Source organism: Schistocerca nitens, chromosome 7 (genome assembly GCF_023898315.1).
Source record: "Schistocerca nitens isolate TAMUIC-IGC-003100 chromosome 7, iqSchNite1.1, whole genome shotgun sequence".
Taxonomy (NCBI): Eukaryota; Metazoa; Arthropoda; class Insecta; order Orthoptera; family Acrididae; genus Schistocerca; species Schistocerca nitens.
The window spans coordinates 381,274,178-381,301,523 of record NC_064620.1 but is presented as its reverse complement, the minus strand read 5'-3'; the positions used below and the strand labels follow the sequence as shown (position 1 = coordinate 381,301,523).

The 27,346-nt window shown below is 37.7% G+C and overlaps 1 protein-coding gene across 1 annotated transcript in view; it reads left to right on the top strand.

Moving 5' to 3' along the window:
* The window catches only part of LOC126195074 (UBX domain-containing protein 1-like), a 57,451-nt gene extending 47,871 nt beyond the window's left edge, over positions 1 to 9,580 (top strand). The window contains exons 6-7 of the mRNA XM_049933531.1: positions 482 to 662; positions 9,374 to 9,580. Coding sequence (XP_049789488.1) covers positions 482 to 662; positions 9,374 to 9,420 — 228 coding nt within the window. The 3' untranslated portion in view covers positions 9,421 to 9,580. The remainder of the gene's footprint in view (positions 1 to 481; positions 663 to 9,373) is intronic.
* Positions 9,581 to 27,346: the final 17,766 nt, after the last annotated feature.

Genomic DNA, 27,346 nt, shown 5'->3' with positions numbered 1-27,346 from the left:
CCTTATCATCGAGATCGTTTCAAACATTGTAGGTATTGGTTCCATATATTCTTTTATGTGGATACATGTATTATGTTTAGCGGAATGAACTCCTAAAACAATTTACTCATGTCAAAAATGTTTACTGTTCTGAAAGAAGTTGCCTAAATTATATATGAAATGTTACCAGGACCCACTTTTCACAAATGTTTTGAGCCAGTAGGGATGCTGATAACTGCTTCCATGTGTACCCCCTAATGAAGATTCTGGATTTGTTAGTACACTTCACATCCTTTGATCCTCAGTTTTCTTTTCTGCTACCACATGTACATTTTCTATTACCTTTCCCATTGTGTTTTCACCTTTTAGACTAGCCTGTCTGGATCTGGCAGTTGACAACCAAACTTGACGCTGGCAGACAGAAGAGAATTCCTTTTTGAGTACTTGAATTTCATATTCAGAAGATTTTGAAAATAAATTGTTTATTTTATTTATGTTTCAGATAAGATTAACAAATGGACAAGCCCTCACACAAACATTTGGAGCAAAAGAACAGTTGGCAGCAGTTAGATTGTATGTTGAGTTAAACAGGACAGATGGAGCTGGACCATTCTCTCTAATGACAAATTTTCCTAAGAAAATATTTACAGATGATGACTACAATAAATCATTGGAAGCTCTTGGTAAAGTATTAAGTTTATTTTTATTATTACAGAGAATAAGTGTGGTATATGTTTCAGAACTCATCCATTAAGATCTCTAGCATACATTGTACGCTTGTTAATTGATTGATAGTGTGATGTTTAAATTGGCTATCCAGTTGGGCCGCAATGCTGAGGAAATGTAGCTCTTGTTTGTCCTATTCTATCCTGTACAAAGTGTAAGAGAAAAGTGTTGAGTCTGAATTTTATCTACTAACATTTTTATTGTTTTCAAACAATAACTTTGTTCCCTTCAAAGTAGTTCTCTTCAGAAGCTATATGCCAGTGGAGTCATCATGTCCATTCTTGCTACTAACGCTGAAAGGCTTCAATTATTAGGGCCTTTAATATGTTGGTCATATTCTTTTGAATATTCTTAAGAGTCCCAAAATGATGCCCTTTTGACATTTTTCAATTTCGGGAAAATAAAAATGTCACAAGGACTCAGTTGAGATAAATAGGGGGAGAGAGGGGGTGGGGGGGTTTGTGGACCAACAGGGGTGTCTTTAGAGGATAAAAATTCTGTGACAGGAGTAGCCTTGTGGCGTGGGCATTGTCATGTTGCAGCATCCACTTATCTGCAGTGTCTGGTTTCACTTGATTCACCCCTTATCTGAGCCTTTTAAGAACATCTTTGTAAAACACTTGATCGTCAGTCTGTCCTGGAGGAACGATCTCACAAGAGCACACACATGTTCAACATTTTCATCAGTTTTTGAAGTTGAACGTCTCCCTGAGTGAGGCTCATCTTCAATTTGCTCTCGGCCTTCCAAAAATTATTTGTGCCAGCAAAAAACTTCTACTCTTGATGAAGATTGTTTCCCATAGGCCTGTTTCAACTTTTCAAAGGTATAACTCACAGATTCCCTAAGTTTAACATACAATTTGATGGCGTAGTGTTGCTGTAAATTCCACTTTTCCATTTTTGTAACATGCAAGAGAAACACAACTTCACTAATGGCACTCTTAAAAATCGCATGATGGCCATACGGAGCTGAAACTCAGACTGAGCATCTGGAAAGGATGAACACACTGGTCTACTCAAGTAGAACAACACAACATTGCCAGATAACTCATAATGTTGTCAGTCTCATGACTTTTCACACAGGCCTCATATTTTTTCAGTTGATTCCAAATGCCAGTGTTTGTTTTCCAACTTATTTAGGTTTGTTATACGTACCATACAAGGTGCTAATATACTTAATAACAGCTGTGAGCTTAGTTAGATTTCATGGATGACAAATCCAGAATTTGTTCTCGACACATTCCCATTAACAAGAGAAATTGAGGTGCTGAAGATTTTCTTTACTAAAATGTTACTAGAGTTATAACACTTTTTTTAAATTGTGTATATGTGAGAAAACTTAATGAAAATAGCAATAGCTCTAAATAGCAATAGCTCAGTAGTGTGAAACAGTGATTCAACTTTCTCATTCTGATTACATTATAACGTAAGTTTGACTTATGGGAAATAGTGAGAGAACAAAACTGCTTTTGGATACTAAATTTTTTTTTACATGATAACAGCCTGCAACTTCTCAAATTGAAACTATCAAAATAGCTATCTGAAGCTATCAAAACAGAATGTTTCAGTGATAAGATTTGGTGGCACATAATTATTGTCACTCCATGGCGATGTAGTGTCACTGAAATTAATTGCTGTGATCGTGTCATGTTCAAAACTGGTTTCCTTAACTTGCTTCGTATTGAATTTACAGTGACTTGAAATGTTTGAATTGTAATTTGCATAAAAAAGAAAATATTTACATACATCAATAATGTTGTTGTCAAATAAGGAGTTTCATGGGCAGGTTGATGACTCCAGCTTGTTAGATTTCTATTCATATACATTCGTGAGTATGGACACTATCTGAAAATGGAACAAGAAACTGTGATGGAAGCAAAGAAACTGTCATGGAAGCAGCACGATGATAAAAATAATGCACATCAGATGTGGTAACTCCGTCATTAAAGTCCCAATTTCCTTAATGAGCCCAGACAAATGTGAACATATAATAATTGCTCCTAACTTCATTTTGGTTGTACCTGTTAGTTCATTTACAAGAGAACAATAATGCATACGCCCTGACAAGTCAACCATCTGCTGTGGAATAACTTGTGATCACACGTTTAACAGAAGCCACCTGAAATTAATTTGTATCTGTAACTTGTAACTGTATTTGTAACTTTCTCATTGCCACTTCCAGAAAGAATGAATAAAAGTAGTTGTTTTGTTTCCACAATTCATACTTATTTGTGATTCAGTTTTTGCTTTTTGTACTGGTAGCTGATGATGGTAAGCCTAATAAGTAGAGTTGAAAAGGCCATGTAAAGGCCACATTGTATCAAAGGGAAAATTGTCTCAAGAAAACTATAATGTCAGTGCTGCCAATACACACACACACACACACACACACACACACACAAGTACATACATTATTCTGGCTTTTAGAACTAATAGTTACTTCTTCAAGGAGGAGGGAGGGATTAATTGGCCAGTGTTGAAAAGGAAGGACAGGTCTCTCAGAATTCAGGACAGGAGGGACTCATCTCTTTTAACCTTCTCCAATCTATCCCTTTCCGCTCCCTGAAGAAGGAACTATTAGTTTCAAAAGATAGGATAATGTGTGTGATTTCTAAGAGACCGGAAAAAATGTCATTTTGCAATAAATGCGAAACAGATGCGAATTCTGCCTCACAATGTGAAACTGTGAAATTACCTAATAGACTCTCTGATAAAGTAGTTCACCTTGATACAGTTCATTACGAAATGGTGAATTATATCAAGGCGAACTATTTTATCAGATATAGTTTGCAGTAGCTTTATTTTCTGCACATAAATATTGAAATGTAATCAATTTTCAGTTACTGGTATTTCTATCATCTGGCGAAGTCCATTTTGGAAAGATACTGTGTGTAAGGATCTGTTTGCAAAATAAAAAGTTTACGAATGCAATGACATATCATTGCATTCAGTGATCTGGTGCCATATATATTGTGGGCAGTTGTATGGTCTATTTAAGATAGACACTGCGTAATCCAACACATTACTCAGCCATGGGACCTAGCATTTTATAACTTAGAAATGCGTACATTTGTTCATTAGCTAAAGCTCAAAAGACAGTATAATGCAGGAAATTTTAATGTGGCAAATTAGGTGGCGAATGTTTTGAACTGTGCTAGACCCAATACCACTAGAGGTCGGGCGTGAACTACATTGTTAACAATAGTCTGCTAACCTCAAAAACCAGTTACACAGTAACGATTCCAGAGTGTTTTCTATTGTGCATTGCTCGTTGTTTCCTTGTCTTGTTTTAAATAAGTGAAGTGACTAACCGTGGTCCATCATGGATTTCAATTACGACCCTTACATCATCGGGAGAGATCGGCGATCCCTGTGACAATGTGTGTCATTTTTGCTGTGGGCTGATGGCCTGTGAAAGAGAGGAGCAGCTTGTTTCCCCACACTGCTTGTCTTCCTTCTGGATGTCAAAATTTTAGTTTGCTTATGCTCACGGCCATCTGCCACTACAGCTTATAGTGCCTGCACTCTGTGCTGTAGTGTTTGGAAAACAAAATCTGTAACTTTTTTTGTCTGCGCCAATGTTCTTCTGCTAATGTAGGCTGTATAAGCTCCAAGACAACCAGGAAATCCAAGAAAAACATGGAATTTTTTCATCCAGGAAAAATGCGGGAATTTTTTAGAATTGGGGATTTTTCACTGTTAAATTTTTGTAATTTTGGTAGGTAAGAACTGGTATTCTGTTACAAAGACCTTTACTTTAGCCCACTACTACAGAATAATACTGCAGCAATAAAACATAAACGAGAGAATAACACCGAAATAAAACTTCAGTTGCAAAGAAAGTGCACTATTTACACCCACAAAACGCAGTGCATACACAAGCATCTGGCGTCAGCAAAATGTATCACAGACTAAACAATACTTCGTAACAATAAATTGCTTTCAATGCGTCTTTCTCGTGGACCTTGTTTCGATGAGGATGATGTCACAACTGTTTACACTTCAAACAAGTGGTGGGAAAATTTTGCAAGTGGTGGTTTGAGAAGTATTACTTTCAAAGTAACTTTCGTTTTAGGCAAGATGAATTTGTGATGCCTTTCTTAAATCACAGAGCGTTAGACTCTCATTCAAAATTTAACACTGAGAGACAGGTGCTTAGAAAGATTTTGGGTTCCAAATGAGCAGCCAATTATGCCATTACTTAAAATTTTACTGGCACACTTGTGTTTCATGTCTTAAAGGGTAAAAATGCTAAAAAGACCAAATTTGAAGGTTAGTTTGTCACATTTCTTTTAATACTTTCATGGTTTACAAATTATGCAGAAACATTGGCAAAAGTATAATTATTCTTCAAAAAAAAAACTGCAAAATGTGTTCTTGAGCAGTTTCACACATAACACATTTTTACGCAAAAGTTGACGGAACGTGTATTCAGCCAGGTAGCCTTGAAATGTTTGGTGGACAGCAGTGAAATTCATAATCATGCTTGCCAGAAATATTCCACTGCTGCTATTTAATTGCTCTGCTTGTAGCTAATATGTATGTATATTAACGTTTCTTATTTGTGTGTTTGCGCTACTTACCAATGGTGTTGCTATTGGGCGATTGCTCTGAATATCTGCTGTCATTGGCTGGTGAGATTGTGTGACATGAGCTGTAATTGGATGACAAAATCATGTTGCAATCTAGATTTCAGTGCTTCAGAAGCTATCATGCTGTATTTGGTGGAATGTGTGTGTACTTTCGTAATACGAAAATATGCACTGTAAATTTTGTCGTACTTCAACGATCTTTACAAAACATGTCGTTTCTTGCTGGGTTTCATTTCCGAAAGTGTCAGGAAGTTCTTTGCTGTATATAAAACCTGCACTATTCAAAGGATTGAAAAGTTTGTCACTAAACACAGAAAAAATTTACTTTCCCCCAGGGAAAAGTGAATCTTTGCTTGGGAAAAAGTGTGTTTGTAACCGGAAAATCCAGGAAAAATCCGTTGGTCTTCCCCCCCCCCCCCCCCCCCACACACACACACACACACACATCTGTAAAGTTAATATACATTTGGTTCTACTTCTATGTTAACTGACTTGTCAGTTCTATCTGTGGCATTGTCAGACATGAGTCAGATGGCTATGAATGCCCATGAAAGGTTGAAAGTAATAGTCTGTAGATTTTGTAGTCATCAAATTCAGCAGCAAAAGACAAGTAATGTCCAGAAACACTATAAGGGGACATTGTATGTGCTATGCTGCCAATGTTAAATTATCGAATTTTGTGACCCATTATCTTGGAAACTTTTTAAGACACCAACTTAAATTTTCCACAATTATTGAATTCACCTTTCTAGATACACTGAACTAGAATTATTACTTAAATTGTATTGTGAGATATGTTATCCTTTTTTTGTTCTTCACACACACACTTTTTTGACAATTTTGTAAATAAATGAACATAAAACAAAACAACTCGGGATATTTTAATTATTCTAGTTCCACGAGTGTTGAACCTCACACTTGGCATGCTGTGAAAATTTCATGCCTCTACCATCTGTACTTTTTAGAAAAAGGGTCTTTTATTGCAAAAAATGTAGTTCAGAAATATTGAGGTTTTAAACTTTTTTTATTGCAAATTCTTCTACGGACTTACATTTGTGTGTCTTCTTCAGTGTCACAACAGCCCAGTGCTTGCCGCCTCCTTTTCTTTCTTGCTTGTTTTGTCATTTGCTGAGCAGCTAACTCTGCTTCACGTACACAAAGCTCATTCAGTTCCCGCAGTACTTTAGATGTGTTCTGTCCAAATCTTACCCCCTAACTTCTCCAGAACTTAATTCTTTCATAGTTCCCACCAAAAATTATTACAACATCAGACCCTGCTAACTTCAGAGTCATGAGGCCAACAAATACATTTTTAGGCACACACCACACACCGTTATTGAAGGACTCATTCACATTCTGGGTCTTCCCATGTAAACACTTCTTTAGTAGCTCGGAATTTGCCAAATCTCTGTGAATAGGTTTGATTTCCTCCATTTCTGCCAAAGGAAGAGAATGTTTATGTGTAAATTCATGCATGGTGCCAGAAAATTCAGCTTGCCTATATTTACACCAAGTGTTTGGTGGAGGTGGACACAAAGCATGACATGGCTTTTCATCGGTTGATATCAGATGAAAGAAAGTGCTCCACACAGCTCTTTACAACTTCTCTAAATTGTCACAGTTCTCTCAAATGGCCTTCCCATAATATTCCTGTAATTCATCAATTACTTTGTCCGTTAGTCTTCCAGCACATTTTACTGTCTTGCCATCAGACAGTTTTGTGTTACCCAGTTTGGTTTTCAGGTTACGCAGACGTGTTCCCATCCTTTTCTTGACATTACCTACACACTCAAGTTTTTGTATAGGAACATCACATGGCTTACTGCAATGAAAGCCTTACTGTCTCCATCACCTAAGTAATTCACATATCAGACACCTCTCTCCTCCTGCGAACGCTGGAATATGTAACTCTCCTTTTACCTCCATTCCTCAACTTGTGCCATCATAATTTTTTATAAACTGCTGCTTATGAAGTAATCTGTTCTCCTGGTTCACTGTACAACCTTGTCAGTACTTACTGTGAACTTCCACAGCATTTACAGAGTCCCCAATTGCTGTTACATATTTCGTATACCTAGAAGGTGGTTTTGGCAAATTCAACACAGTGCAGAGAACATTACCCGCCCTTGCATCTTTACCAATGCACCTAAGGCCATAGAACAGTCTCTCATTAGTTTCATACAGTTCGTTACCTGAACACTTTGATGAAGCATGAAATGCTTTTTCAGTTTTGCACTTCTGACATTTAATTAATAATTTAGACACAGCACCTATCCTAGCTCCAATATCCTCATATAGTTTAACTTCACCACCACAAAGGCAGCAAGAGAGAGTTTCAGAAACAACTTGTGCAATGATTTGCAGGTCAATAATGACGGTGTCTATAGTATCATTACTTTTATCACTGTTACCCATTTCTAAAGTTACTTTCCTTGTCGATGCACAAGGGGGCTTTGTCACTTCAGAAACATTATCGTGGTTTCCTTCCCTGCTACCACATGTGTTTTCAAGTATTTCAGAAGAAAATGCAGGTCTCACATCTCTGTTACCCACAAATTTGCGTTTCTTGAAGTTACTTTTATGGTTAGTTATTTTATTTATGTATAAAAAGCAATAGAAGCAGAACAATCGCTTACTACAAAAATAGCTGATAATCATACTACTTTCAACGAAAAATAGTATCAGAAATAAAGGACTGATTTGTTCATTCGTAATGCCAACTTCTGAGACGTGGCAGTAGGCACAATACAAAGCAATTCACAGCCTTCTAGACTGTAGTTTCCAAAATATAACTGCCCGACTGTGGCAGTATATGCGTAGCCGCAAAATTTGACAGTCACATGTCAATATTCAAAATATTATGTGAAAGTCTCACAATTGTCTGATTTTAATGTATTATATACCAAAATGTTCAGGAAAGTCCAAAGTACATTATGGAGTAGAAAACAGAAAATGTCAAATTTCAACAAATTTCATGTACAATTGAAGATGCATTCAGTTCATCAGTGGGAAAGTGCTCCTGCTATTCGACAGAACAATCATTTTTGAAAGCTCAAATACAGCCAAATGAAGAGCCTTTCAGAAGAAAAAGGAGATAAAGTTTTTGCAAAAGCAAACATTCCAGTCACAAAGTTCCCAATCAGTACTTTCTTTTTAACAATCAATTTCAAAGAGCAAAGGCTTTGTGCGTCTTCACTTTTGAATTTGTGTGTCTAGTCATTTACCCCAAAAGAATGCAAATTTTTGCCAAAAATAGATGTTACATTTTCTGATACATAGTAATTTTGTACGTTATCTATTGACAGTAATGATATTTCTCCTGAAGATAAGTACTAGACAGCCCATAAATGTCCAAGTGGTGATGGTGTGGTGGTGGTGGTAGTAGAAGAAGAAGAAGAAGAAGAAGAAGAAGAAGAAGATTGACACCAATCCTGATACAGTACTTTCCCCAAAGTGTTCTGGTTAGCGCCGATTCAGAACTGGGCAGCCGAGAGGCAAATTGTGTGTCATATTCATTCTTTTTCTTTTCACATCTCAGATTTAGTCTCATTGTCTCAGATTTATTCTCACTGCCAGGATCGACACAGCATCTTGGTAAATTAGCCATAACACTACAACAGTAAGAGGCCTGCCATCTTGGTTCAGTGATCTCCTGGTCTGCATTGGAAGGATCCTAATTTTTATGGATGCAGCCTTCTTCTAATCCTGCCTCTTGTGCATCAATTTGTACACAGAAATTAACATGAATTTGTCTGTACTGGCTAAACGTAGAGCCAGAATATGTCTCATGCTTTTTTTTGTCACTGTGTTGGGATGTGCCTGTCTTTCTATTGTTTCAACCACATACATTTGTGGGTGTTGTAAGATGCTATAGTCCATAAATAGGCCATGCTGTTCTTATTAATATCCATAAAACATGAAGTTTTCCCTCTTTAAATCACTTTGTTGGATCCAAATAGTATTATGGGACCTACTAATCGTGAAATATGTGAGCACAGTTACTAAGTGACTACAAAAATTAACATACTATTTTCATGGATAACATGTTTCTAAGGATCATTTTATTCCATTTCTAGGTCTAGTGCCTTCTGCTGTGGTCATTGTTTCACGGGTGCAGCATTAACACCAAAGTCATCTTCAAGCAGCTGCACTCTTTCAAGCTAATTCCATAAATGGAGATTATATATTTATGGTCTAATGCTGTACATTTGTTTTAAATGTGTATTTTGTTACTGTATATGTCTTGGCAAGTTAAAATAAAAATTGTTGATTTTTTAATGTCATTAATTTTTCAAAATTACTAGTAGTTGGCACACTAAAACTTGTTACAGTACACTTTGTTGTGATGATATCTTCCTGCCACTTTAAATTGTACAGGTGTTTGTATTGTCATTTGCTGTAATTAATCTTTTTTTATAAAACAGAGCTTCAAATGTTGTTATTCTTTTATGATTTTTATAAAATAAATTACTGCAAGAGACTGAACATGTGAAAAGGCCTGAAAATGCAATAAACTGTGATACAGTAAATATATTGGTTTGATTTCAAAGATATTTTAACTGTGGATATATCCCACAAAGGTAATCACTCAGTCTTTTGGTGGTTAAATTATCCTACAGACACGTAACTAGCTTTTGAGCTACTACTGTTTGTCAAGAGCAAATGCTCATACGCACTCTCTCTCGCTAATGCACACGCCTGTAGCTGCATCAACTCTGGCTAACAGCAGTTTGAGGGGGGGGGGGGGGGGGGTCAGGATGGAAGGTAAGATGTATGGCTGAGAGGTATGGTAGAGGGTGCAGGTTGCTGTCAAAAGATGCAACAATGTTAGAGTGGTTATGAGAGAGTTTTCTTACTACAAGAAGAGCAGTAACTTGAAAGTTAAATATCTCTGTAGTGGTGTGTGTGCCTATTTACGACATGTCAATCAGTTGGAGATAAGTGGTTACCTTTTCTCATGTTTGTTTATTGTTTACATTCTGTAATTTCCATTATTGTAGTAAAAAGGAACATTTTTCCATGTTATCCTAATAATATTCTGCTTAGCTGCCTGGCTTAAAAATATTTGATTCAATTTTTTCCCAAGTATCAATGATGTATGCGTGTATTAGGCTGTGACTTCAGAAAGTAAGTTCTTTAGGCAATTTGATCAACTGGATACAGTTAACAAGGGAAAGAAATGGAAGTAAGTGTTGGACGTATGAATGTGAAGAGAGAAAAAAGATGATAACCTAATCACCTACAAAAAAATGCCAGGAGAAGCAAGTAGAATAAAAAGTTGGAAGAAGTGGCCAAGGATTTAAAATAAAGAAGATGAAGTCAGGATAGTAGCTTTACTTAATGCAAACTATTAATTCGAATCAAGACATAAAAATGCACTTCCATTAATTATGTGTAATACTTTACTGTTGTCATCCAAAAGGCTGAAACCGTGTTCAATACACAACAAAATCATTATTCCAAGAATGTAGCAATGGAAGTTTGGAGCATTACACTAGTGGAAAATGAAAATTTAAAATAAATAATTTCAACTGGCTTATATATTTGCATCCGCCAAATCAAAAATTAAGTGAGGGGGGGGGGGGGGGGGGGAACTTCACGTTTATTAGTGTAGGGTGCTGAAAATAGTGATTGAGAGAATTTAATTGTGTCAACAGTTGACATAAGTGCTTTAGGTGATTGTTGTCTGTGATTTCAGGAATGACAAAAACATTTAACAGTGAACTTTCCCCTCATGATAATGGCTTTCCCACCCCAGTGAAACTTTGCTCCAACAGTGGATAAGCAAAAAGATTTGTTATGGATAGAATATGAAGCATTGTGTTTCAAAAGGAGGAACATGTCTTGCAAATGTGTAGATGATTAAAAAAAATTTTCTTGTGTTTGTGCCAAACTCACTTTAAAAGTTACAGAGGGGAAATTTGACTCTTCAAATTAAAAGAGTTTACAAATGTTATTTTGACAATAAAACAGACAAGAATAAGTTTGGGCCTCCAGAAATCTTTTGTGCCAAATGTGTAACATAAAAATGGACCCATCATATACCTTTTGCAGTTTCCATGGTATGGCGTGACCCTAGGGATTCTGTTTGACAAGTATATCTGGAATTAGTTGGAAGTCTAAACATACAGTTAAATATTCATCTCTAAAATCATCAGTTCATCCCGTGCCTCATGGAACAGGCCCACACCAGCTCCAACTGACAACAAAAATGTGACCGAAGATTTGATTTCGAATGCACTGACAACATTGGTGAATTAAAACAGTGACCCAAAAATTGGCATTTGTTCAATGACCCTTCAAAAATCAGCTTGAAAGGAGTCTTGCTACATAATGGAAATAATCTTCCATCCATTCCCAAAGCTCATGCAGTTGGTATGAAGAAAAGTTGTATGAATATACATCTGTTATGCAGTATTGTATATGATGGCTATTCATGACAGATGTGTGGAGATTTTCAAGTGATAGCAATTCTGCTTCTATAACATCTTCGCTGTGCAAAATTGTGCTGCATCTTGTGCATGTGGAATAGCAGAGATAGAAGCAAACATTATATTAAGAAAAGCTAGCCATAGAGAGAGTCATTCAGTCCAGGACAGGCCATTGTTGTTCATCAACCTGACAAAATCTTGCTATCTCCATTACATATCACACTAGGTTTGATTCAAAATTTGTGAAATAAGTGGATGGTGATGGGAGTGCATATCTGTTCTAAAAACAAAGTTCCCAGAGATCAGGGGAACGAAATTGAAAGAGAGAATATTTGTTGGCCCTCAAATTAGGGAACAAAAGATTCACTGTTTGGATGTCTGTTAAATATGCAAGAATCAACTGCATGTTTCTCTTTAAAAATATTGTAATTTTTCTAGGAAACGACAGGTTTGTCCATTAGAAGAACTAATCAGCAAGTTGATTGAGAACTATCACATCATGGAATTCAATGACATTATGTGTGGAACCAGAAGGAGTGCGCTGTTTGGAATGCCAACTGTCTTACCAGATAGCCGATACATTGACTCACTCTAATCTGAACAGCTATTCTGATTACTTCTAACTTTAAGCATTAACAGGGTAGTGCAGTGGTTAGCACTCTGGACTTGCATTTGGATGACTCTTCAAATCCCTGTCTTGCCACACTGATTTAGGTTTCCAGTTATTTCCCTAAATAACTTAAGGCAAATGCAGGGTTATTCCTTTGAAAGGGCAACACCAATTTCCTTCCCTGTCCTTCCTAAATCCACGCTTGTGTTCCATCTCCAATGACCTTGATGTTCACGGGATGTTAAACACTTATATTCCTTCCTTGTTCTAACTATAACCTGTTGACCAGTGTCTGAAAACTAGAAACAGACCATTTGCAAAAAGACCAAGAATTTTGTTCACAGTACAAGTCAGGCACATGCACATAGCTACTCATTTGTGATGTGTTCTGTGCTTTATTGCAGGTCAATCAATCATGCCCTGTGTAGCATTCTTCAGCTAAATTTTAATTTGTTAATTCTTCTTCTGATAATCTTCCTCACAGTAGCTAAGGTAAGCTCATCTATACACAGAGTACGCGAAGGAACTTGCCCCCTTCTTGCAGCGGTGTACCGCAGGTCTCTAGAAGAGCGTAGCATTCCAAAGGATTGGAAAAGGGCACAGGCCATCCCCGTTTTAAAGAAGGGACGTCGAACAGATTTGCAGAACTATAGACCTATATCTCTAACGTTGATCAGTTGTAGAGTTCTGGAACACATATTATGTTTGAGTATAGTGACTTTTCTGGAGACTAGAAATCTACTCTGTAGGAATCAGCATGGGTTTCGAAAAAGACGATCATGTGAAACCCAGCTCGCGCTATTCGTCCACGAGACTCAGAGGGCCATAGACACGGGTTCCCAGGTAGATGCCGTGTTTCTTGTCTTCTGCAAGGTGTTCAATACAGTTCCCCACAGTCATTTAATGAACAAAGTAAGAGCATATGGACTATCGGACAATTGTGTGATTGGGTTGAAGAGTTCCTAGATAACAGAACGCAGCATGTCACTCTCAATGGATAGAAGTCTTCCGAAGTAAGAGTGATTTCAGGTGTGCCGCAGGGGAGTGTCGTAGGACCGTTGCTATTCACAATATACATAAATGACCTTGTGGATGACATCGGAAGTTCACTGAGGCTTTTTGCGGATGGTGCTGTGGTATATTGAGAGGTTGTAACAATGGAAAACTGTACTGAAATGCAGGAGGATCTGCAGCGAATGACAATTGAATCTCAATGTAGACAAGTGTAATGTGCTGCGAATACATAGAAGAAAGATCCCATATCATTTAGCTACAATATAGCAGGTCATCAACTGGAAGCAGTTAATTCCATAAATTATCTGGGAGTACGCATTAGGAGTGATTTAAAATGGAATGATCATATAAAGTTGATCGTCGGTAAAGCAGATGCCAGACTGAGATTCATTGGAAAAATCCTAAGGAAATGCAATCCGAAAACAAAGGATACAGTACACTTGTTCGCCCACTGCTTGAATACTGCTCAGCAGTGTGGGATCCGTACCAGATAAGGTTGATAGAAGAGAGAGAGAAGATCCAACGGAGAGCAGCACGCTTCGTTACAGGATCATTTAGTAAACGCAAAAGCGTTACGGAGATGATAGATAAACTCCAGTGGAAGACTCTGCAGGACAGACGCTCAGCTCGGTACGGGCTTTTGTTGAAGTTTCGAGAACATACCTTCACCGAGGAGTCAAGCAGTATATTGCTGCCTCCTATGTATATCTCGCGAAGAGACCATGAGGATAAAATCAGAGAGATTAGAGCCCACACAGAAGCATACCGACAATCCTTTCCACGAACAATACGAGACTGGAATAGAAGGGAGAACTGATAGAGTTACTCAAGGTACCTTCCGCCACACACCGTCAGGTGGCTTGCAGAGTATGGATGTAGATGTAGATTCTTTTGTTTTCTTACATAGTTCACTTTTTTTTTTAGAAGCCTAACTGAACCAATCGTTAAAAAATTGAAAACTTTGTCATTTAAAATATTTAATCCTGTAAAGTTTTATCACTGGTAAATTGCCAATGTGCACTAGAAAATTTAATTGCCTGTAAACCAGTGCTCTGAAAAACAAATTAAACCTGTTGTCTGAGTGTCTTCTCTCTCCATTTTTTTCACAATATAAGTCTAAAATGTTACAATCAATTTTGTTAACAAAAGGTACATTTAAACTCTGCAAGCCACTGTATGGTGTGTGCTGGAGAGTACTTTGTGGACCAGTCTTACTCCCCCTTTTTCCTGTTACAGTTGTGAGTGATTTGCGGGAAGAACAATTGGTGGTATTCTCTGCATGAGCTTAAATATCTCAGATTTCACCTTCACAGTGTTTTCGCAAGGTATAAGTTGGAGGAAGTAATATTTTGGTTGATTTTCTTCAGATAGTATGCATTTAAAACTTTAACAGTAAACCATATTATGATGCAGAATGCATTTCTTGCAGCATCTTCCACGGGGGTGGCTAGAGCATGCCCGTGGCACTTTTGCACCTACTAAATTAACCTTTAACAAAACACACTGTTCTTCTTTGTATCTTCTCTCTTTCTTAAATCAATCGTATCTGGTACAGGTCCCAGACTGATTAGTAATATTTAGGTGTTGTTTGAATGAGGGTTTTGTAAACGCTCTCCTTTGTGGGTGTACTACATTTCCTGAAGATTCTTCCAGTGCGTCTCAGTTTGGCATGTGTCTTATCTGTTGTTAGTTTTATGTGTTTGTTTCACTTTAAATAGCTCCATACACATACTCTAGACTTTTATGGATATCTCCTTATGCATACTCCTAGATATTTCATGGATGTGACTGCTTCCAGTTATTGTTCTGCAATCATACAATAATGGTTTTTCTCTGTATATTTATGTGCAATACATTTGTGGGGCAGTTGCCACTCCCTGTGCCAATTGTAGATCCTCTCCAGGTCTTCCAACATTTTACTACAATTTTCTAGCATTGCAACTTCTCTGTCTACAACAGTGTCATCCACGAAAAGTGTAATGGACCTTTGACATTAGCCACTAGGTCATTTATATATACTGTGAAAAGTAATGGCCTGATGGCTTTGTCTGGGTTATTAATAACTGAGAGAATCTTAGCCTTCACACTTTTTAGTGCAGTCTGTGTTAAGAGTTTCGCCTGTGTAGTACAGTGTAATGTAATTCACATACTGCTGTGTAGAAATAGGCTTGTAACGGACACACACGAAACTAAAAATTCTTTCTACCTTTCCTTTGGCACAAGCTACACATTTTGTGAAGCTGTGAGATCAGTCTCGTTGCCAACAGCTGCAGTGGGTTAATGCTGTATGTTTGGCAGCTAAGAGGTTTATTATCATTAATGAATGATAAAAGAAATCAAAAAGTTAGCAGCCAAAAATGTTTTCCTGTGAATTACATTTGTTCATCGTCAATAATATTTCAGTCCCATACGCAATAAATTTCTGTATTGGAATACAAAATGTCAGTACTAAAATTAAACCCAAATCATCTTTGAAATATTTTAGCATGTTCTCTGCTGACACATGCAGACAGTGTCAGTCTTAAGTAGTTTGTACTTCTGTTCCCAATTAATTGTTTGGTATAAATCACGAGAAAATAAGATTCATTAATTCTGCTAATGTAACTCATATGAGATGATCAGTGTTATCCCTACACAATTTTTAACCCTGAAGAAGTGTGGTTTCTCGCTTGTGATCTCATTAGGAAAGACATTATTGAAATGAGTTCTCCTAATGCCTGTTAGCTCCATATTGCATATGGAAATTTTCATTAAATAATTACTTATTTAATAAAGAGTGTATCACATTTAAATGTGTAATAATAGACTACACATTTCTTTTTGTAATGTATCACACCACCTCTGGCTTTGAAATAACACTTTCCATTAGTTTGGCAGTTTTATGTAACATTTTCATCTTTTTTTTGTTGTCAGTTACCCTTTATTATTTTTTATCCCTTCACTTGAGAACTTTTACAGTGTCATAGTTTTATTTTAGTTATACTAAAATAAAGGAAGAGAGAAACAGACTAATTTGCCTTTTCCTGATATTCACTTGTATTAAAATAAAGGAAGAGAGACAAACTAATTTGTCTTTTCCTGGTAAATGTGGAGTTGAGCAGATACGAAGAGAGGTACAATCAGATAAAGTGTTTTGACAAAATAAAAAAAGTTAGTCTCCAAATAGGACGGTGTACCCTACACTGACTATTTAACGTATCCAGTTGTTTTATATTTGGTAACAAGAAACCTTCAGAAGCCAAGATAACTAAAAAAAAAAAACATTTTACTGGATGAGCGATTTTAACAGGGCTGTGCTGTCATCATTGGATCTTATTCTTTTTGAATTCTTACAACATATTATTCTTCACCTCATGTTGGCCTGTCAAAAGTATTATGTACAAACATATACATAACTATATAGCCAATTGCAACTAGTCATGATCACTACTAGGTGGCAACTGATAGAATAGTGTGAACACGATGACCTCAATGTACCAGATGTACTGGTATGAAATGAGCGTTTTTTTTTGTGAAAATTAAACACTAATTTTGAATTGAAAAGTAAAAACATTTTATTCAAAGTACTGGCCATAGTTTTCTATACATTTTGACCACCTTTTTGGCAATTTGTGGACACAACGCCAATAGAAATGTTCATCTTTTGAAGCAAACCAATCAGACACCCAATCTTCGACTTCTTCTTAGGAATCGAAGTGTTCCTCAGCCAATGCATGTCCCATTGATGAAAACAAATGGTAGTCAGAAGGGGTCAAGTCTGGTGAATACGGCAAGTCTGGTGAATATGGCGGGTGGGGTAGCAGCTCCCAGCCAAGTGTTTTGATTGTATCCTGCACCAGTTTTGCTTTGTGTGCAGGTGCATTGCCGTGTAAAAAAATTACTTTGCCATGTCTTCTGGCCTATTCTGGTCTTTTTTCGGTCAATGCATAGTTCAAATTGATCATTTGTTGTCTGTAGCGATTAGTATTCACAGTTTCACCAGGTTTTAGAAGCTCATGATACACCACACCTTTTTTATCCCACCAAACACAGAGCATTGTCTTCTTGCTGAATCGATCTGGTTTTGCAGTCTATGCTGATGGTTGTCCCGGATTAACCCATGATCGGTGCAAAATTGATTTTCTTTCAAGTCTTTGAAGCAAAATTTGACAAATGGTTTTTCAGTTTTCCATCTGTCTTTCAGTCAGTTTATGTGGCACCCATTTTCCACACTTTTGGATCTTTCCCATAGCTTTCAAACGGTCAGAAATTGTTTGTTGTGCAACATTTAGCATTGCTGCCATTTGCTTCTGACTCAAAAGTATCATCTTCATCCAATATTGCTTGCAATTTGGCGTCTTCGAACTTTTTTGGTGGTCTTCCATGTTCTTCATTTCTTACATCAAAATAATTATTTCTGAACCATTGAAACCATCTTTTGCATGTTGCTTCTGATAGAGCATGATCACCATATGCATTCAATGCGACTCTGCAGCCCTTTTTTTCAAATGAAAACAAAAAATTAATGCTTTCTGCAGATCATCACTTTCTGGTACAAAATTCGACATTGTGAACACATGAAAACATATGATGTTTGTTCCATGACTTGATGTATACTAAATATCTTTGATGGATGTCATACCAACCAAACAAAAAAAAATTAAGGCTCGTACACAACAAATGTTCCCTATCGACACATTTGTATCTTAACGCTCATTTCATACCGGTACACCTGGTATTCATCAGAATTCGTAAGAGTTTTGTTGTCTGTAGGGGACGTATTTGTCCGTCTGTGCAAGCCATGTTATCAAATCTGCTATTGTGGTTTGCAGGTACAGATGGAGAAATTTGGAGGTGTGGCTTCATTGAGTTATAAGTGGGTATTTTCAGAAATGGGTGCATAGGTATTTTACAAACTCTGTATCTAAAAGTTGCCGAGAAGAGTTATTTGAAATTAAATTAGTTAAAGGTGGCTGACATTTATCACCCTCAGTCGCAGTTATGCAGAGCTCTAGTCTGAGAAATTCTCAAGTGACAATTGTGTGGGCGAATTTGTGTCAAAAAACATATGACTCCATCAACAGCTGACATAGTGAAGAGAGAATACTTTAAATTTTGTGAATATTCTGAAAAACAACTGAAACAATTCAATCCTAAGAAGGATAAACTTGATAACTTTCTGGTGAATTTATTGCAAAGTACAAACCATGACTTCATCAAGTTTGTGCAGAAGTTGTTATGCATGCTTCATGGAAATGCTGCAGTTGAAAGAGGCTTTGCTATTAACAAAGAAGTTTTAGTTGAAAACTTAGGAGAAGGTACAATTGTTGCAGAAAGAAGCATTTGCAATGTAGTACAATATTTCAGTGGTTTGCTTAATAGTGAGAAACAACTGAATGTGGACATAACAAAATCAGTGATATTAGCTGTGAAGAATGCTTTGTCAAAAAGAGTAGATGCCTAAAAAAAGAAAAAAATCTGATGAAAACAGTTCAAGAAATAAAAGAGCTTGAAAATAAAAAAGAATGATTATAGAAAAGGCAAAAGAAAAATGTAAAGTTTTAGATGCTGAAGTTTCAAGTTTAGCTAAGAAACATAAACACTGAATCTTTTACTGTGAAGTTGTGCATGTGGCATAAATTTCATACCTTCAGAATTGTTATATTTTCTTAAGGAATATTGCAAATTTTCACTTCATTTGTGTATTAAAACAATTTTTTTATATATCTGAAAATAGTCATGCCCATCCTAGTGAGAGATTATAATGTTTTTATAGCATCTTATGAATGGTATACTACAAGTCACACATAGTTACATTATTTGTCTGACATACAGTATAAGTGATATAAGAATTATTACATTCAGCTTACATTTCAACCAGCTTTCAGGTTCTTAAAAAAGTGTTTTTGCCATCGTACCCCACATATTTTCAAGAAGTGATGAATATAACTAAATACATAATGAAATGGTCATGAATTTCATGCCCTGAAAATTTCTACACACACTGCAAAAAAACTACAATTTAAATATTTGGGGAATCAGTTTATATTAAATATAAAGTCAGTAACATTTTCTTCCAAATGACTTTAGCATTCATTAACTTTGTCCATTAGTATCAATGTACGAGGGCTATCCACAAAGTACATTACGTTTTGGAATTAAAAATAAATAAAGTATTGGAATTTTTTTTATTATATACAGGTGAAAGCCACACTTAAATACTACTTTTCTACATAGTTGCCATTTAAATTAAGGCACTTATCTTAGCAATGGACGAGCTTGGAAATTCCTTCGTCGTAAAATTCGGCCGCCTGCGCCTTCAACCACGTAATGACTGTCTTTTGGGACAGAAAAGGTGTGATTTTTGTGGATTTCCTGGAAAGAGGCACTACAATAAACTCTCAAAGGTATTGCCAAACTCTGCACCTCAGAAGAGCAATACAAAACAAGTGCAGGGGAAAGTTGGGCTCAAAGATCTTGCTGATTCACAACAACGCCCGGGCCCACACAGCAAATGCCACCCGTGAAGTTCTCGAATCTTTTAAGTGGGAGTTGTTTCCTCATCCGCCGTACAGTCCCGACCTGGCACCGAGCAACTTCCACTTATTCCCAACAATGAAGAAGTGGTTGGCTATGCAGCGTTTTGATGATGATGCAGAGCTTCAAGAAGAGGTAACCACGTGGTGGAAGGCGCAGGCGGCCGAATTTTACGACGAAGGAATTTCCAAGCTCGTCCATCGCTACGATAAGTGCTTTAATTTAAATGGCAACTATGTAGAAAAGTACTATTTAAGTGTGGCTTTCATCTGTATATAATAAAAAAATTTCCAATACTTTCTTTATTTTTAATTCCAAAACGTAATGTACTTTGTGGATAGCCCTCGTAATTTGGTTTCAAATCTTTAAAATTGCTACCTTGAGCAATTTGCTAATGTGGACAAAGTTCATTCTTTTCCTGTGCTCTTCATCTTTTTTATATTTATGTTTAAGAATGATGAAGAAGCAACCAAAAGATTTCTTCTACCATTCACAAAGAAAAAGCTTTAATATATGAGCTCTTGCTCCACGAATTAGCTTAACTTTTTCCATTCCTGCATCTGTATATATTTCGTGGCTGATTCTCGTCGGCAAACTGCTTGAAACACAGAAATGTGCATTAAGAGATAATACATTCAAAATAGTGAGCCATAACTAAAGCTGCATCATATGAGGAATGTGTCAAGAGCTCAGATGATTCACAGTACTTCAAGTCCTTTTCCTTCATCCTTCTTTCTTCCCCTTCAACCCTCCTGACTGAAGAAGGAGCCACTGGCTCCGAAAGGTTGCCAATCACAACAGTATTTTGTGTCTGTGTTCAGCCACTGCTTGGTGAGTAGATTTTTTATCTATCGAATTAAGTAACAGTACTCCAAGTGATACACCAAGGGCACCTATACAATAGTTTGTAGTGGGGTGAGGGCACTAGACCTGGGGATATGGCATATTGTTAATACTGGAAGGTGAATTGTGACTTGTAAATAGCCATAAAAAAGTTTCAGTTTTGGCCCTTTTAAAATCCTGCATAACACCACCTTTTAAATCATTTTATTGAAAGAAAAACACCTGACTACAGTATATTTTATGCTGTGTGTGAGAGCTAGGGGAGCTGCGGCCCCCACTTGCCTCCAGGTATGGGTGCCCTTGTGATACACAGCTTTTAAGCAGTGCAGATGATGAAACTGTTGTAGAAGAGTGTGCATAGAAGAACCAGTTTGCAAACTACCATGAACCATCAGGGATTTGCTGCTCAAATTAGCCCACTAACCTCTTTACAAAACATAACAGCAGGAGAACTTGCATCTATAACTCCATCAACTTTTTAATGATTATGTGCACCTTATTTGATTCATGTTCAAAGTAATAAGTTCTACAATATGAAATATGTTATTTACTAAAAAGGTTTTCATAGTTTGCTATGAAAATAACAGCTTGCACTCATATCAACAGAAAATTCCAATGAGCTGATGACCCAAAACAATTTCACTCTCAGGCAGTTGTCTTATTACTTGTGGTCTTTGTGTTTGTACTTATTTTTAAGTTCAGACCCTCCACAGTGGTTCTTGCACAAGAAGTGATACCTAGTTAACACAGCAGAAAAACAAATAAATAAATTTGTAAAAGAATGATGACTGCTCTGCTTTTTGTGCAATGTTGAATCTTGTTTTAGTTTATTGTCCTAATCTTTATTACTTAATTTGCAAAGGTTTATGTAATTATTCAAGAAGAGTATCCTCACCCCATCTCTCTCTCTCTCTCTCTCCCTCTCTCTCTCTATCTCTCTCTCTCTCTCTCTCCCTCCTCCCTCCCTCCTTCCCTTTCCCTCTTCCTGCTCTTCCTTCCCCACTTTCATCCTCTCTGTCATTTTCATTAGGGAAAATTCAATTTATTAATAGACCAAACTGCTTACCTTTCTACAATCTATTGATAACTGTGTTAACCAATTTTGCGCTAACCGTAAATTGTAAAAAGAAAAAGGAAAGGAAGGAGAGAAATTTAGAAAATGCAGCAGCATCACTTTGCTACATAAAAATTTTGCAAGCCAAGAGCATTCTTAGTATATACCCCCCTCCCCGAGAACGTTTCAGTTGTATTTTGTAGCTCAGATACTGATACTTAATCTTTACATCAGAACATTTAAATCCCATGTAAGCACCTTTTTGTTATGCTACAACCTAACTATAAGAGGGATGGGAGTGGAAAAGAAGTGTAGCACATGACATACGAGTTCCCAGACATCATTTGCCCAGAATTTGAGAATGAGAATGCTTAGCAACTTCCAATATAACTTTGCAAATTTTTTTTCTCACAAACAGCCCCTACAAAACGATGACAGGAAAGATGTTTATTGCATACTAATTTCCCACTCTTCCTGCAGTAAAAGTACTGCATGAGATACGAAATTATAATTTATTAATTATTTACTACTAACTGTATTTGCATGATATTCGAATTTATTACTTATATGTTACTAACTCTATTCACAATAAATTTTGCGGACAATAGGCACATACGCTGCTGAATATACTTACAGTATTATATCATTGTATGACACACAACTCATGAAATATAACGTTATAAACAGTGAGATGCCTGAAAAACTGCCACATTGTGCATGATGCTTAAATTTACTACTCCGTTGCTACTAACTCCATTTGCAACATATTTTGCAGAAAATATTCACATATGCTGCCGAATGTACAGTTTTAGACAAAAAAATCTGACCGCCAGATGGCCACCACAGAGGCTAAGTCTGAGTCATTCACTTAAGACAGCCAATAAAATATTTTGCCCCTCAGAATTGTAAGTCCGGTCATATGTGTGGCCTGGCAACACTATAGAATGTAGAAGTGTCTGGAGGAAGTGTTGTCCTTTCCTAAAGAGGCTACAAGGCTGTAACTGCTCATGATCTAGTGGTAAATGTTGCGCAATGTAGCCATGAAGTTGCAAGATCGAATCCACCCCATTCCAGTTTTAGTCACATTTTAGTTGTCTGGAAAAGCAGTCAGTTTGATGGAGATCAAAAATAAATATCTTCACTTTCTAACCCAACTGTAATAGCAGAAATCTCCATAACACTTCTGCCATACAAGTCATGGCTCTGTTGAGGCCAAGTTTATGCTTGGGAATTTCCTTACCCTACTGCAGCTCCTGGTATCTGGCCACTCGCCAACTTATGGTCGTACAACCAGGTGAAGGCAGCACTATGATTAGTGTGTCATTTTCTAATTTGAAGTTCTTTTATCTTACAGTTACATATTGGATACTGCATACTCGAAACTTATTAACCTTGTTCAAGGATTGTAAAATAGAGTCGCAAGTGGAAACAAGGCTAACATCTACAACATATTGCTAGCTCTGGATTTAACAGGTGTGAAGGCAGCTCAGAACACTTGCACTGTGTGTAGAGCAAGTGCTTTTGGGCAAAACTCTACAGCAAAGGATTTTACTGTTTCAAGAAATGTCATTCGTATTGTCTTGACTTGTTTTCTAAATTCAGAATGTCTCGATAACCGACATGTGATAAACTGTGATGATTTAACTGTAGTACACCATTTTCATTCAGTAGACAAGATTCACATTGTCATTTCACTCATTGAGAGTTCCTGTGCAGTATTGTTGCTGGTATCTAGTTATGACATCTTTGTGTTAACTTCTAAAGAGGAAATTGATGGCTGAATCGTAAGAGAAGACATCTCCTTGAGCAAAGAGCAGTGTGAAAATAATATTTTGCAGCTGGTGGCTAATAGGGACATTATGCACTACGAAACTGTCCCCAGGGTCATATCTATCACAGCTGGTGGTTGTTGCCAGCAGCTAAGAACTGTAATTCAGCTTACCACGGTAACCTTACAACAGAAGTCTATTCTAATGAAACAGAAAGTGCTGAAGCACAAGTGTGGCTACAACAACGTGAATGATGAATAAGATATTACTCATTCTGGTGTAGTGCCCCCAGAATTTTACGAAAGTCTGGAGACACTTGTGTTCCAGCCGTTTCAAACACGTGTTATTTTAAAGCAGGGTGTAAGGATTAGAATGGGATACTGCACCCATTTATTGTTTGTGCAGGAGAAACTGAAAGGGAGATAATTCGTCAGCGCTGGCAAGTGTTCAGCGCGACCTGCCGAGAATAAACAAATACGGCCCGGAAGCTCCGTGGCCAGCTACAAAGAGTAATGTAGCATTGTATTGTTAAAAAACAAATGGAGAGACGAGATAGTGACTGTTTAGTAGACGTTGAACTGCCGTTGACAGTACGTGGACTGGACGTGGATAGTCAGCCATGATAAAAGATTATGTATTAATTGTGTTCAAAAATGTGTAATTAACTGATTCTGGGTGCCCGGTAATGTGTGGGCTTACGTCATAAAGTTTAGGTGTTTTTTTTTTTTTTTGGTACAAAGTGGAAATAAATATGTTCTGGCGCATTGAGTGATATTCCAAGAGTAGCTTATTTTTTAAATAAGAAGAGAGAGAGCGACGGAGGGAAAATTTCCCCTTCTTAGCAGTGAAATCTTCGGAGAAGCGTCCGGTGCTAGCAGAAGACATCGGCGCTGCAACAAAGCAGAACCGGCATTCTTCAACAAGTAAGTCCACGAAAACGCTTAAGCTGTACAGAGAGAGCTTAACATTACACCGGGCCACCATAAGAACGTGGCGGCCGTAAAGTAAAGACCTGAGAAACTAGGGGAAATATTAAAGAAGTTATAAGAAAAAGAAAAAAAAAACAGTTGGGAGTTGCCATAGCAACCGATAACAGCGAGGCTGAAGAGCGATTCCACGATACATATCCAGAAATATAGTGTTGATAAATGGTGAAATGATTAAGGGAATCAAGAAAATCGCACAACACTGCAGTTAGTCTCAAATCGCCGACGCCGACGTCTACAAACGCTGACACTGCCGCACACCAACGCTTACACCAACGCCGAAGTCGCATCACACCAACGCCGACACCGCTGTCCACAAAAACCAACGCCGCCATCCACAAAATCTGACGCCGCCGTACACCAATGCCGACGCCGCCGTACACAAACGGCGATGTCGCATCATACCAACGCTGACGCAGTCGTCCACAAAAGCCGACGCCGTCGTCCACCTACGCCGACGCCGCCGTACACCGGTGCCGACGCCGCCTTCCACCGACTCCGAGTGAGCTACTGCTGACCTTTGATTGTTTGTGAAGTGTGGGGGGTTGTGGAAATAAGCGAGTGTACTTTTAATGATAACTAGATTAAAGGCAAAACAAAGCACAATGGAAAAGGAACATCAATATGTAGAATCTGTTGGGGCTATGGGAATTTAAAAATAGGAGCCAGATTTAGGCGAATTAATGAAGTTTATCAGAGCGCAGTTTGAATCACAGAACACAAAACAGGATGAACTGAAGGCAGAATTAAACTCTAAGTTAGATTTGCAAAACACAAAACTAGATGCTCAAGTTAATATCCTAAGTAATCAGATGCAAGAATGGAAAAAAGAATTGTTCGATTCCCTGAGTGAACTGACAAATATTTTATTTAAGGATTTGGAACAGAGAAATGAAGCTAATCTAAAAGGGTTAGTTCAAAAATTAGATTGGTTGGTTGGTTTTGGGGAAGGAGACCAAACAGCGAGGTCATCGGTCTCATCGGATTAGGGAAGGACAGGGAAGGAAGTCGGCCGTGCCCTTTGAAAGGAACCATCCCGGCATTTGCCTGGAGCGATTTAGGGAAATCACGGAAAACCTAAATCAGGATGGCCGGACACGGGATTGAACCGTCGTCCTCCCGAATGCGAGTCCAGTGTCTAACCACTGCGCCACCTCGCTCGGTCAAAAATTAGAATATGATGTTGACTGTAAAGGTAGTAATTTGGGAACACAATTTAACGAAAAATATGACTCTCTGAAAAATTTATGTAATGTTACATTTGAGGTGGTCGAACGAGAATTAACTATGCTAAAAACCAATGTCCAGAAACAAGATAAGTTGCTCCCCCTAGTACAGGCGCAAATTGCAGGGGTCAAATCATGGGTGGAAACCGTAGAACAGAACTTCAAAGAAAAGTTAATTACTGCAGACCTTATAAATTTGAATGGCTTAGAAGAACAAGTAGAAGAATTAATAGGATGAAAGGTAGAAGAGAAACTAAGTGTTGATATCTCTTCGCCTATAGTAACTTCCGATTTCGATAACACCAAGATAGACTTAGAAACTTTGAGGAAAGAATTCAAGCTTATGCAGGAGAAACTAGAGAAAGGCACAGTTTTCCAAAATATTATATTAAATAAGGACATGATAACTGATTTGCAATGGGGATCAAATTCAGGCTTGTCGAGACAGTTTCCTAAATTCAAACCAGATGGGGAGGTACACCCCACCCCTTTCTTAAAATGGTTTAACTAAACCATACCTAAAAGTTGGGAGGATGCTAAGAAAATAGAGTTTGCGGTAGGTTATTTGGAGGGTGAAGCTTCAGAATGGGGCACAGTAAATATTGAAAACTTGGCACATCCTGGGAAGATTTTCAGAGAAAGTTTAAGGAAAAATATTGGTCTTCAAGTGCAGCCCGAAAAAAGAAACACACAAGTTTTTCTGAAATACGTAGGACCTTATCGTATTCAATCAATAGTACACCAAAAAAACCTATATTTAGTAGATCCTCTGACGGGAGAGGAAATGTTGTTGTGGTCTTAACTCATGAGACTGGTTTGATGCAGCTCTATCCTGTGCAAGCTTCTTCATCTCCCAGTACATACTGCAGCCTACATCCTTCTGAATCTGCTTAGTGTATTCATCTCTTGGTCTCCCTCTACGATTTTTACCCTCCATGCTGCCCTCCAATACTAAATTGGTGATCCCTCAATGTCTCAGAACATGTCCTACCAACCGATCCCTTCTTCTAGTCAAGTTGTGCCAAAAGCTCCTCTTCTCCCCAATTCTATTTAATACCTCCTCACCGAGCGAGGTGGCGCAGTGGTTAGCACACTGGACTCGCATTCGGGAGGACGACGGTTCAATCCCGTCTCCGGCCATCCTGATTTAGGTTTTCCGTGATTTCCCTAAATCGTTTCAGGCAAATGCTGGGATGGTTCCTTTGAAAGGGCACGGCCGATTTCCTTCCCCATCCTTCCCTCACCCGAGCTTGCACTCCGTCTCTAATGACCTCGTTGTCGACGGGACGTTAAACGCTAATCTCCTCCTCCTCCAATACCTCCTCATTAGTTATGTGGTCTACCCATCTAATCTTCAGCATTCTTCTGTAGCACCACATTTTGAAAGCTTCTATTCTCTTCTTGTCTAAGCTATTTATCATCCACGTTTCACTTCCATACATGGCTACACTCCATACGAATACTTTCAGAAACGACTTCCTGACATTTAAATCTATACTCTGATGTTAACAAATTTTTCTTCTTCAGAAATGCTTTCCTTGCCATTGCCAGTCTACATTTTATATCCTCTCTACTTCGACCATCATCAGTTATTTTGCAC